This window comes from Gossypium hirsutum, chromosome D08, assembly GCF_007990345.1.
Source record: "Gossypium hirsutum isolate 1008001.06 chromosome D08, Gossypium_hirsutum_v2.1, whole genome shotgun sequence".
Classification (NCBI taxonomy): Eukaryota; Viridiplantae; Streptophyta; class Magnoliopsida; order Malvales; family Malvaceae; genus Gossypium; species Gossypium hirsutum.
Genome location: NC_053444.1, coordinates 53,258,645 through 53,273,199, shown reverse-complemented (window position 1 = coordinate 53,273,199; position 14,555 = coordinate 53,258,645). Strand labels below are relative to the sequence as shown.

Sequence of the window (14,555 nt, the reverse complement as noted above, 5' to 3'; positions counted from 1 at the left end):
TTCAAGTGTTTTCTTTGATCTTCTCTGATGGCTCCCTTATGTCTTCTTCTAATCGGTATTTATAGACTTTAGAATGCTCAGAAAGCCTAAAAATTGTGTTTTTTTCGTGCGTTTGGGAAGCAATGTGCGAAATTGACATGGGTTGGCATGTAACACCCCAAACCTGGTATAAAAGTTATGACCGAACCTGGCGATGTCATATTGTAACACCCCTTACCCATATTCGACGTCGGAATAGGGTACGAGGCATTACTAGAAGACATACATTTGCATACGTATTAAACCGGCTTACAAAATTTCATCCAAAATAAAACTTTCAAATTATTAATGTGCTTTTATAATTCTTTACAACATATCCTCGAAATATATTATATTCATAACAAATATGGCCTACGAGACCCAATATTTACTCATGTAATTCAAAGCTTCATTTCCATTTCATACAATTCACAATTTCTCGTGTTCACAATTCAAATCAATTTCTCAATCCAATATATATATTTCAATAATCTAAAAATATAATTCAAGTTACACGAACTTACCAGGCTAAATTGCAGAAATACTAAAATTCAGGGACATGTTGGTAATTTTCTATTTTCCTCGAATTTTTACCCAATCTTGATATAAATTAATATTTCATTCAATTTATTAATTTAAACAATAAAAAATTAATTTCATGCAATTTGGTCACTTTTTGACATATTTACCAATTTACCCTTAAAATATTACTTTTATTCAATTGAGTACTTGAACCTAAAACATGCAAATTGACCATTTTTAATGTGAACTCATGCTAGTTGAATAATCATTTATTTTCCTCCTCCTCCTCTCCATTCCACATCCTTAATGTATATAACATGCTTATACGTAACATTATCTATAATTTCACTATTTATTTATTTGTTCATTCAAAGCTGTCCACTTGAGTCATAGTCACTAAATTATTTATATCTTGAGCTACGGAACTCCAAATTAAGATCCGGTAAATTCCTATGAAACTAGACTCACATATCTTCTTACCATACAATTTTCAGAATTTTTGGTTTATCCAATAAGTACAGTTTATTCTTTAAAGTCATCCCTATTCTGTTGTCTGATAGTTCCGACCCTTCTTCACTAAAAATTAATTATCTCCTCGTACAGGATTTGGATGATGTTACCATTTGTTTCTTGAAAATAGACTCATTCAGTATTTTAAACATATAAATTTAAGCCTCTAATTATTTTTATTCAATTTTTTATGATTTTCCAAAGTCAGAACAGGGGAACCCAAATTCATTCTGGCATTGTCTAACAAAATATCTCATGATTTAAAATTCCGTTACTTACCCTGTTTCTTCTATGAGAAACTAGACTTAATAAGATTTAATTCCATTTGTTCATCCTCTAATTCGATTTTCACAATTTATGATGATTTTTCAAAGTTAACCTACTGCTGCTGTCTAAAACTGTTTTAGTGCAAGATGTTGATTACTAAGTTTATAACTCCCTAATTCCTTTTCTCTATAATATTTCCCATCATTTTCACTTATTTACCTTCACTAATATATCAAGAACATAAGACTTTATTTAAGAAAACTCTACAATAACATCATTTCTATGCTTTTTCAACAATAACAAACTTAAAAATATATTGAAATCTTGATGTTCTTACCTTGTGCTATTGATTTCAATCTTTAACTTGATTTTCTTTCTCCTTCAGCTTCTATTTCTTGAATCTAACTTGAAATTCTAGCTCCCCATTATCTTCTTATTATTTTTCTCTCGTGGAAGCTATGAAAATTCTTTTGATTTCTAGGTGAAAATAGTGAATTTTTGGTGAAAGGATCAAATTGTAAAGAAAGCAAAACTTTCTTTCTTCTCTTCTCTTCTAACGTTGGGTGCATGGAAAGATGATGATTTTTTTCATCATCTTTCCTCCCTTTTATATTAATCATTTAACAATAAAATAATTCTAAAAATCTTAACAAAATATTAATTAAATAACATTTATCTAATTAATTAATTAAAAATATCACAAACATCATCATTACCTTCTAGAATTCTCTCTCTCTCTCTCTCTCTCTCTCTCTCTCTCTATTTGACCATTTTTCCCTTTATAATCTTTTGAAATTCCATCCTTGAGTCATCACTTAATTTGGTAAAATTATAATTTAGTCCCTCAAAATTCTTCACCTTTTCAATTTGGTCCTAATTCATCCATTTTCCTTAGTTTCTAGATTATTCCACTCTTAAAATATTTACACTACTAGTCCTTCAACTTTTTCGTATTTACACTTTAATCCCTCAAATTTTGAGTATTTACTCTTGGGCAACAAAACTTTTCTCACTTTTGTGATTTAATCCTTTCTTGAATTAATATGTCATAATATAATTCCCAATGTTACCATAACTCAAAATTTTCCCTTTTGTCACTTTATTTCCTTATTTTACTATCAATGATACCTACTTTCTTACTGTAGTAATTTTCGGGGTATTACAGTAGTAATTTTCGGGATATTACATGGCACATGGGTGTGTGTCCAACCCGTGTGGCTCAAACGAGCGTGTGTCCAGCTAGTGTGGAAATGCCCAGGCCGTATAGCTCTTGAAAACAGCTCTATTTGTCCAATTTTGGCTCGTTTTTGCTCTCAAATGCTCTCTTAAGTATTGAAACATGAATTTAAATGATTAGGAGCATCAAATTCACTAATTTGCATAATTAATAATCCAAAAACACATTAAGAATGAGATTAAAATATGTTTTATAGCTTATCAATTACAAGAGTAAAAGACCCATCGGCTATCTTGACACTTTCTTTTGTTTGACTTGGGAAGTAGTTTAAAATTTTTTTTGAGGAATCTGTCATGTGTCTATTCGCACCAGAATCAATAATCCATGAGTCAGTATTAATATGAGTAGTAAAAGCATTACTTGACTTTACAAAATTGGATGTTGGATTCTTTTTTAATTCTGCCATTTTTTTCTCTAAAAAAGAATGCACCACAAGAGCCAATAACATCAAAGAAAGCAGGAGAAACACCAACAAAACCAATGGTGGTGGTTAGAGAATCAAACTCGACGAATGTGAGCAAGTACTCCAAAGCTGTGGTGGCGCGTGAAAGCCACGTGCAGGGAGTTTGGTTACTGGATTTTGAGGTTTTGCTGGAGATGAGATTGCGACTCTGTTGAAGGGGGCGGTGAGAAAAAAATAGGCTGAAAAATGAAGAGTACCAAATTGGATTTTTTAGGGTTTGGAAATTTCGAAAAAATAGGCTCCCTAAATCTGGATTTTTAAGCTCTTGATACCATGTTGATCATATGAATCATTTTCTCTTATATATTCAAGAGAAAATTTTACACGGCTATTTATACTAAAAGAGTAGGCTTAACAAAGAAAACATAATCAAAACATTAAATCAATAATCCCTAATGAGATTAGTTGAGATAAGTTGTCAACAGTTCCAATATCTGCAAATGTGTGATTTATCTAAAACCCACAATTAGTATCATTTCTAGCTTAGCTTAGCTGGTGCTTCATAAATTTTTTTCAGGTTTCTTTAAATATTACATTTTTATTTTGGTGCTCAAAGTGCTTGTTGAGTATTACTCCTATTTCACTCAACTTTGAGAAATAATGTTCCAGTTAAACTCCGTTTATTTGTTTCAATCAAAATCTGATTAGTCAAAATTATTTCATTATTATTTAACCTATAAATTTAACCTATAAATGACTCTTTTACAACCTTAAAAAACATATAGAGATTAAAACTCATAACACTTTTAGAGAATTTTGTGTTTACGTTGAGGATTCTTTGTTTTCGAGATTTAGTTTTTATCTCCATCTTTTTATACTTTTCGCCATCTTTTATACTTTTCGTTCTTTTTCTATTATAGTAAAATTATCTTTATCCATAGCTTTTTAATACAAAAACAAGTTGAAAAAACTCAGGTGCTTTCATGCATGCGTACACGTGCAAACACAATGCACAGTACTAAATATAGATACAAAAGCGATGAACTTAGATAAATATAATTTCTGTTTCGGTAGTTTTGATGACATGGATGTAAGATTTCTGTTCTCTATCAGGTTTTCAGATTAGGGGACCAATCTCTCTTGTACAACGATTTTAGTTTACAAGAATATAGTGACTCATCAGTATAATAGTGTGAAAAATGTTCCACATTCCTGGGGTGTACAAACAGCCGAAATAACAGTGAAACCCTTGGTAGGATCAGATAATTTATAGATTACCAGAGAGAAGAATTTGAGTCATTGGTCACCCGCCACATTAACGCAACTCGTTGATTACTGGTTGCAACAATGATTTTACTTTCCACTGAAACTACTTCAAAAGGACTGAGAAGAGTCATACAATGATTATAGTTCTCGTTCCAAACATCATCTAGAACTATCAGAAATCTATTCTTAGACAGTTTCTCCTTCACAGCTTGCAGCTCGTTCAAGTCATTTACATCAGAAGTCCTTGAAGTCAAGGATTCCAACCGCGTTCTCACTTTTCATCATCCTAACAACATCAAATCCTCAGAGACACAAACCCAGGCTCTCAAATTAAAGGGAGTCTCGACTCTGGCATCATTATAAACAAGTTGGCATCAAGTTCAAATCATAAGCCACCCTCAACAGCTGATCAGTGACCTCAATACTGTAAACAGGCTGCACAAACAAACAAAAATGCAGTTTACAAGACAACATGGAAGTGCAAATTACTTTTATGTGAGGAGAATCAGAAGAGACAAGTGTATGAAATTCATATAAGAGTCTCTGATTATAGAAATTTAATACCAGAGGCATAAAAAAATACCATAAGGAGCCATAATAAAGGCAAAGCTCACAAACTCAAAGAAGCAGACTCTGATTATCAACATATTTAAAGTGGACTTGACTTCAGGACAACACTGAACAGAAGATGTCATGAATGTCAGTCATATCAACTATTATTCTTTAAAAACACCTTCCATAACTATGTTTCCTGAGATGATTTCATTTTTTCTTTTTTCCTAGAGGGAAGTAAAGTCAGAGACACCCCAAGTTTTAGTTGGCTGCACTCAATGATCTAGATTTCATAGCATAATTTGCTTTTATTTCTTCTATCATCAAACTGTGAACAGCACTAATATATGTTTTCAATATATGGTAACTTACTAACAAATTAAAAAGGCATTAGAATTCTACCTAAGAAATGAGTGTTTATTTGTCATGTTGATAGAAGACCAAAGTTCTCTTATCTAGTAAGTATTCTTATTGTGCTATGCAAGTATCTTTACCCTTTTCCAGGATGTCTTAAAACTTGTCTTCAGTTAAAGATTATGCTGTCAGTTGGTGTACCTGAATGACATCGAGAAGGGTTGCTCAGCTTTCCTTGAGAGAGAAAGTACAGTCTGAACCTTCCAAGCATCATCAATATAGGTGAATAGAAATTATCTGCGACTCATCATGCTTGTAGTGTGGGCTATATCAGGAAATACATTCATGGGAATTTATTTTATGATCTATGGATTCCTCCAAATATCACTGCTTTGGAAGGCAATTCACCTCAGCATATGAATCTTCCAATGGCAGCAACTTGTTTCTTTGTCATGGATCAAATATGTTTGAACTACAATCCAAGATGGAAATCAAGCTTCAAATCGTTACTTAGGAAGTTTTATAAATTAACTTGCTTCAAATTGCACTGAATAATAAAGATGACAAAACAGCTGCAGACAATAATTTTATACTAGTTTGGGTTAGGTGGGGAGAACCACCAAATCAGAAGCTTTAGAAACATCTTTTAGACTACATAACGAATACTTCAGCCATTTACAAAAAGAATATAAACAGTTAGAAAAAGCATTAACATATAATAATGATGAGTCAAGGAACGTTGGAGCTCTGCATCAGAAGTCAGAATGGCACATTATAATCGTTTGGTCATATTTAAGAGAATTTTTTCTTCTTTTTTTAAATAAAATTTCGCTTCAAGTGTTAAGTGTTGACATCTGAAATTCCCTTTTTCTGTTAACCTAAAAAAAGGAGCAAGCAGGCTTACTAATATTGAAAAAGAAGTATGATGCTAATGGCCATACCTGTATGGCAATGACAGAGGAGTTCGCCTTTTATTGCGTCTGAACTCCAAAACTTTCTCCATTTCATATAAACAGAAGATAGCTGGAATCTAGAATTCTGGTAATGTAGAACTAGGAGGCAATACTCGGCTAAGAATCTAAATTACGTTCTAACATTGATGGTTTTCTTCTGAAAATCACTACATTAGGAGGCACCACTTAGCATATGATCTCCTGAGTAAAACAGCAGCCATTTCTTTAGGATCAAAGATGATCAAACCTGCAATCTATAACCAAACAGATTCATCATGCATGTGATATTTGCGAGAACTAGTAAGGGGAAATGTTACTATTATCATTCACTTGACAACAAACCGAGAGAGACAATGTCCTAACAAGAAGGTTACAGTGTGACAGTGCTAGAGGCTTAATGTGACCTATGATAGGGACAGGCTAACCCAGTTATCAGATGCATATAATGAATTTGGAAATATAAAACTAAAGAAATCTATGAGAGTGTTTTCATGAGTATGTTCATTAATGAAACTGTTTCTTCTAGAGGGCAACAGTGTCATGCAACATGCCCCTTGTGAGTTAGGTGCAGAAATAGATAGGGAGGTAATATAAATTGTTTCTAAGTCTTCTTTTACCCAAAATGCACAGAAAAAAAATATGCGTCAGTAAATGTTTGCAAGTTGAGGGCCAAAGGAGTAGTTCAAACAAGGATTTACCTGGTTGAACAGGAGGAATTAGCAATTGGTTTTCGCTGTCCATCTAGGAATGCAATCCGCTTGTGCTTGTTCAGAAGATGAACTTATCCTCACAAGTGAAGGTGAGAAATAATAGGCCAATATGCAGCTTTCTTTGCTATCCATCTAGAAATGCAATCTGCTTGTTCTTGTTCAGAGGATGTCATCATAATTTATCCTCACACGAGGAAGGTTAGAAATAATTGGCCAATATGCACCTTTCTCATTTCGGCATTCTTCTTCAAGTAGAGGACAATTTCTGATTTGAAGTACACCGAGAGTGATAGGCAGGCCCTTTTCTGGCAAGCACTGGAGGTTAGGGCAATTCCAAATATCTAATGCTTCAAGAGAAATAAGGTCCAGGAGCCCCTCAGATATAGATTTCAGCTTAGGTAGACTCCGGATTTGCAGGTGGACAAGATTTGGAGGAATCGTGAAGTCTTCTGGAAAGGAAACCATATCCCTATCAAAATCACCGACAATTAAGTCTTTAAGAGAAGTAAGCTTGTGCAGGTGCCACATTGCAAAGCGTGACTTGAGTTGCTTGCAATCCAATATAGTAAGTGATAGCAGGTTTGGGGGCAAACCACCCTCTGGAAAAGTCTCTATACATGGACAACCAAACACTGTCAGATGTTGTAGAGTTGTGAGGTCATGCATCCGATTGGGTAGGGACTTGAGATTCTCACAGTCGAAGATTAACAGTGTTCTGAGGTTATGGATGGGCAACCCGCTTTCTGGGAAATACTCCAAGGAAGAGCATTGATTTACATGCAACTCTGTGAGATGTTCAAAGGTGGAAAGGCAATGAGGTAAGGCTCTCAAATTTTTGCAGTTTCCAATACGAATGAATTCAAGTGATCTACTGTTCGGCAGCAACCTCTCTGGAATATAATCCAACCAATTGCAATCCCAAATCTCAAGGTGCTTAAGAGCAGCTAGTAACTCACCAGCTGGAAAAAATCGGAGAGACTGACATCCCAGAATCTCCAAGTGTTCAAGATGACATCTGGTGATGCTGCTGCTACCATTGTGGCCCAGTCCTTTAGGTAGAGACTGTAATAAGGCACATTCCAAGATTACCAGATTCTTTAGAAGAGAAGGAAAACTTTCACTTGGAAAAGACAAAAGTTTGGGGCACCATTTAATACTTAAGTCTTTCAATGTTCTAAGCTTTTGCATCCCATTTGGAAGCTTCACCAGGTTACTGCAATCTTCTATTTCAATATACTCTAGGCTGGAGGGCAGCTCTTCATCTTCATCTTCATCTATCAACTGCAACAGTTGAGGACACTTGATGACTGCTAAGCGCTTCAAACAAGAAAGGTTTTTAAATCCGGCACTTTCTTGCCACAGGGATCTCAGTTCACCACAATCTTCAACTTCAAGAACTTCAAGTGATACCAAGCAGGTAAAGTCTTGGGGTAAGCAAGAAAGATTGGAAATGTTCTCAATTTTCAACCTAGTGAGAGCAGTGAGGTCCTTGAATCTTGTAAGAAACCACTCATCACATTGTTCTAAATTCAACTCACGAAGAGATGGAAGACTCAGATTTGGTGCTGTGAGCAATGGGCACTCAAAAATGGAAAGCTTTATGAGGGAAGTAGGCAGGTTGGGCAAATCGCCTACCAACTTCGGACAACTCTGCAACACAAGTTCATGAAGATAAGGAAATATTTTTTCTGCAGCTTCAAACTCCAAAGGTTGAAACCATTTCTCCCACTTCGACATTTCTCCAAATGTTAGAGTCTCTAGGGATGGAAAAAGCTTATCAGAATAAGGAGTAGCCCCGTAAAATTCAGAATCCACCAGACTTACTCCACACATTCTCTCAATGTGTAAGTCCTTGAGGAGAGGTAATCTCCCAAGTGAAGGTAATGATGTGATTTTTGAACAATCACAGAGATTTAGGTACACCATATTAACAAAAGAAGGATTCCCAATCCAAGATGGGAACTTTGATCCTTCATAAAAGAATATGCTTAGTTTCTTTAGATTTTGATGGGGTTCTAGCATGTCAAGAACTTCAAATTCATCTACTTCACTCCCAATATCATTCGGAGCACTACTCCATTTCATTACTAAATCATCAAGTCCACGTTTCTCCTTTAAATTGGCAACCCTCACATCTCGAATCTCAGCCACATTTTGCAGGTCAAATAATGAAAGCTGCCCTTGAAGATGAGACAGGCCTTTCAGCTCTGTTATCCTACGCCCATTGCCTTTTGCCACAATAAACTTTGACAGCTTCTTGAGATTGATCAACTTACCGATATGAAGTGGCATCTCGGTCATATTATCAGTATGTACAATATTTAGATAATGGAGGCTAATTACATTCCCCATTCCTTGAGGCAATTTAGTAAGTTTCTTACAATGACTCAAGTCTAATGTCTGTAAATGGCAGAGAGCACACAGTGACTCAGGTAAGTATCTAATTTTAGTGCGAGACAAATTCAGGTACCGTAAGTGACTGAGATCGCCAATACAATCTGGCAGCTCACTGATGCAATAACCAGTCAAAGATAGCACCCTTAAGCAACCAAGTTTTGCCAGCAGGTCTTGGAACACTTTATTAGTTAAATAGCATTCTACTTCCAGATCTGGCACAAATACAGGTAAAGCTAGGAATGTTCTTAAGCATTTTGTTTTGTAGAAGGGTTCAAATTTTCTGAAGACATCATACTTCTGACGAATAAATGAGGAGTGACGAACCCTCTCAGAAACATTGTACTGCTCATTGCTATTAACCTTGTCCTCCAACCTAAAGCAAACTTCCCCAGCAACATATTGAGCTAAATCGTTGATGAGGTCATGCATCATGTAACAAGATTTACTAACACTTGATTGTTGAAAAAAGGACCTTGATAATAAATCATGAAAATACTCAGAACCCAAGTCTACCACTTTCTTCATTCCCTTTGGTTGATGGATAAAACCTTCAGCTATCCATAAATCAACTACTTCATCCTTTTGAAATTCATAGTCCTTGGGGAACAATGAACAGTAAGCAAAACATTGTTTCAAATGAGAAGGAAGATAATAGTAGCTCAACTTCAGGGCTGGTAGAATATCACAATTTTTTTCTGGTAAATCCCATATCTTGCTATTCAGTATATTTTCCCATTCATGATAACCCGTCTTGCAGCGCAATAGGCCTGCAAGGGTTTTCACAGCCAAAGGCAAGCCCTTACACCTTTTCACAATTGCCTCACCAACTACTTTTAAATTTGGATGATTATCAAAATTTGTACTCCCTAGAGCATGTTGTGCGAACAAAGACAAACAATGATCATACGACATTTCTTTCAACTGGTAAGCAGAAACAGTTCCCATCGTTGATGCAACTGGTTGATTACGGGTTGTAACGATGATTTTACTTTCTGGAGAACCTGCTTCAAAAGGACTGCGAAGAGCCATCCAGTCGTTATAGTTCTCATTCCAAACATCATCTAGAACTATCAGAAATCTATTCTTAGACAGCTTCTTCTTCACTTCAACTTGCAGCTCGTTCAAGTCATTCTTATCTGAAGCCATTGAAGTCAATGATTCTAACAACGTTTGCATCACCCTAACAATATCAAATTCCTCAGAAACACAAACCCAAGCTCTCAATTTAAAGAAAGTCTTAACTCTATCATCATTATAAACGAGCTGAGCAAGAGTAGTTTTCCCCAAGCCCCCCATTCCAACTATGGGAATCACACGAACCCCACCCTCACATGATTCTTCCTCCCCGAAAAGAAGTTTATTAATAATGAAGTCTCTCTCACTCTCCCTGCCAAACACAAGAGATTTATTCACTAAAGAAGTACTGGCAATCCTTCGCTTCCCCCTATTACGGCTACCCCCAATTCTTTCTATCAAACCAAGTTCATCTTTCTGTTTAACAACTTTTTGCATTCTTGCGGTTATCTCCTTTATTTGAGCTGCCAATGAGTATTTAAAAGTAAATTGATCGAAAAAGGAATACATGTATTTTCGTATCTTGCCGATGATTGTTTGACTTTCTTCTTTTGACTTTTGACGCAGAGCCACCGTGGAAAAATCATCAAGCACATCCTCGATATCGTAGGCCAAGTCTTTGAGTTCGTTAAGCCATATCTTAACGACACGGTCAGTGAACTGCCTATCCTCTGCATCTTCGAGCACGGCCTGGATCTTGAGGAGAATGGTTTGCCAATTATTGAAATGGTTATGGAGCTTTTCTTTGCGAGCAAATTCCAGCAGCATAGGGGAGACCACTTCCTCGGACAAAGTCTCAAGGAGAGAAGAGATAATGTTCTCAACCACCACAGCGGTTCCACAGTCCATGGAACGGAAGCAGAATCTTTCGATCGGAAAACAAAAAGGCGATGATGGTAGTAAAAAATAGAGATGGCCCACAAAATTAGCGACGACTGAGCAGGAGTTAAAGTATAAAGGGCGAAGAAGGAGGCGTGCTTGCTTTGCTCAAGTTTTAGTGGGTGTACAAAAAGCCACTTTTTTTATATATATACAAGTACTGTAGTCTGTATGAATTAACCAAGGATTGAGTAAACCAAGATGGAGACCATGCTTCAAATTGCACTGAAAAATAAAGAATAAAGATGACAAACAGCTGCAGACAATAATTTTATACTAGTTTGGGTTAGGTAGGGAGAACCACCAATTCAGGAGCTTTAAAAACATCTTTTAGACTGCATAACGAATACCTCAACTACTTACTAGAAGATTATTAACGTTAAAAAAAGCATTAATATATAATAATTGTTGGATATTTGATGAATAAATGACTGAAATTAAACCAAAAACAAGATAAAAATGGAGAAATTAAATAGTGAACAATTGTTTCATTACCAAAACTGCTTTTTAATTTACATAAACTATTATGCTTAAATAAGTAAATAATAATAATTATAATATAATTACAACTTGGCTTAATCTTGCAATTTGATTTATACAACTTGCTTTTTTATTGGTTAAATTCAGTCTAATCAGTAATCAAAACGTCTTATAAAAAAATTACCACTGTTTTAATGCAAGTTGGCAACTTGCAGAGTAAAGGCTCGCATGTATAAGCTCGCCTAACAAAGCTCACACTTTTGGAGACTTTGTAGCTTTGATGAGCTCGCATTATTGGAGAGCTCGCAGTCTTGAGTGAGCTCGCAACTTTGCGATCAGTGTTTGCCATTGCATGGATGGCCACTTCGCAACACTCCTCCTTGGCCTCCATGCTGCAAACCCCAATATCATAATGTAGCTTCATGAACTTTATCTTCCCAAGAGGTTTTGTTAAAGTATCAACAAGTTTGCATCTTAGCCTACTCACAAGCTTGTACTTCAATGAGCTCGTATTTTTATCATCTCGCACTTTTGTAGCACACATTTCATTCAGCTTGTAGCTTGCATTTTTCATATCTCGCACTTTTGTTGAGTTCGCAACTTGCATTTTAGTGAGCTCGTAAGCTCACACTTTATCTTGCTGCTTGCTATTGCATGATTGGCCAACTTGCAACACTCTTTCTTGATCATTTTGCAGCAAACACCAATGTTGTTTAAAAATTGTAGGCTCCAATACTGCTAAGTCACATATGTGATAAGTTTCAACAATAGACCTAGTACATTTAACAAGAAGATCATCAAAGCCTTCATCTTCATATTTATCTTCAAATTTATTTATCTTCTCAATTGTTTTTTATTTGCACACTGGACTAAGGAACTTATAGTTTACATGGCTCTGTCTTTTGTGCCAACTATATGATTCATCCACTGAACTGATATAGGCTTTCAAGGCCGCAAAATTCCAATCCAGTACAAAGTTTCTATTACTATTGAGATTGTCACAACTTCATGTCCTAATGAATCAAATATAGTGCAATATTTATCTTTGAAAACAACAGTGTATTTCTTCTCAATCAATTGACCAATGCTAAGGATATTATGATCTATTTTAGGAACTAAAAGCACATTTGTAATTACTTTAAGTAAGAGTGCTGATTAGCACATATTCTTTTCGTACTGCTTTGATGTACTGGCCATTTCCAACTTTAACTTTTGAAATGCAAATTCTGTCAATCTACTTGAAAATGCTTTCATTTGAAGTCATGTGGTTTGTGCAACCACTGTCAACAAGCTAGTTCTTTCTTTCTCTGTTAGAGAGCTTGCATGGTGCCACGAACTTGGCTTCGTAAGAGGGTTTGCAAGGTTCGACGAGCTGGGCTCTATAGAGAGGTTCATAGGATTTTGCAAACTGGGCTTCGCATGAAGTTGCAAACATAAATTATTCTTGGCTTGCTTCAGTAGTCTGTTCCTAAGTGTTTTGTTGTTGAGCGTGCCCCCTATTATTGCACACATTTTCTTCATGGCTAAACTGCTTGCAGTTTTTGTTACACCCTTAACTTGTCTCCATCGCTGGATTAGGGTAACAGAGTATTACCATAAAAATCAAATCACTTAACATCACATAGAAATCAATTAACCAATTTAAAATATTAAGATTCCATTCCAACATTTATTCAAAGCATAAATACATTTACAGACCTTAAACCAAGCCTATGATGCCTTAAAAATAGTTTGGGAACAACTAGAGACTAATATGAAACAAAACAAAAAATTTTAGAAAAATTTGAAAACTTTGGAAACAGGGGTCACACGACTGTGTGGCCAAGCCATGTGATAGAGCCCAGACCATATGGCTCAAGGACATGGCCGTGTGGCTATCCCACATGCCCGTGTGGCTATCCCATATACTCGTGTGGCTACTCCATACACCCGTGTGCTCAGACTGTGTAACTAACTGTGACCGTGTGAAAAATCCTGCACCTAAAATTTATAAGGCACATGGCCGTGTGACAACCCGTGTCCTAAGCTGTGTGCACCTTTAAAAGCTTCCAAAACAAGGTAAACTTTCATCCAAAACTTAAGGTACCAAGCCAAATCAAAATCAACCATTTCTACACTTTAAAAAAACATTTAAACAAGCCTAAAATATGTCAAAATCATTCAACTTATGTGCCAAATCAATATGCCATCACTTGGCACCACAATTCAAACACCAAATCAATTCAACTACAATGCTACAAGTTCACACCTCAAACATGTAGCAAACGTACCTAATAACCATTTCATTCACATTCCATTAAGCTATAAGCCATCTACTTTCAAGAGGCATAAATAAAATGAACAAAACACACATATCTTAGGACAATTACAAGTCAAACTCAATCCATGTATACAAGTAAGCTCAAACCACATTACATCGGTAAAATAGTATAAAAACTCTTATTGCATGTCATTTATAACCATTAACAAAATAACCAAAACTACCAAAATGATGGATGGATAGTGTGTATGTGCTCCGAAAATATTCCAACCAGTCAATCTTTCCAATGATCTATAATACAAAGAATACAAATAACATTTGCAACTAGTACTTAGTAAGCTTGTATAATCATAAACGTAAACTTACCTAATAGGCTCAATTGTAAATATTTGATGCATAGTTTCCTTATCATGCTCATAAATCTATTTAATCCTATACACATCATAAACCCCACAAGTTAGGGATCTGAACAAGGTAGCATATAATCTTATCATGTCATAAAACACATAATAGTAACATATCAAATACATTTTTCATTCATCACATTACAAATTTGCATAACTCATTCAAATCAAAGCATTATACCAACATCTTCCATTACAACTTTCATGATCACATAACATTTCATATAATTACTCACTCTTTTACATCTTTATTACACGTTGAACCAAAT

At 35.4% G+C, this 14,555-nt stretch overlaps 1 protein-coding gene across 1 annotated transcript; it reads right to left on the bottom strand.

Annotated features, from left to right (window-relative positions):
• Positions 1-4,053: 4,053 nt before the first annotated feature.
• Positions 4,054-11,507, bottom strand: LOC107900772 (putative disease resistance RPP13-like protein 1). The gene is made up of 4 exons (XM_016826478.2): positions 6,781-11,507; positions 6,071-6,336; positions 5,331-5,601; positions 4,054-4,658 (listed from the first exon to the last, which is right to left on the bottom strand). Exon 1 carries the CDS (start codon positions 11,110-11,112, stop codon positions 6,952-6,954), a length of 4,161 nt encoding a protein of 1,386 aa, XP_016681967.2. The 5' UTR covers positions 11,113-11,507; the 3' UTR covers positions 4,054-4,658; positions 5,331-5,601; positions 6,071-6,336; positions 6,781-6,951.
• Positions 11,508-14,555: the final 3,048 nt, after the last annotated feature.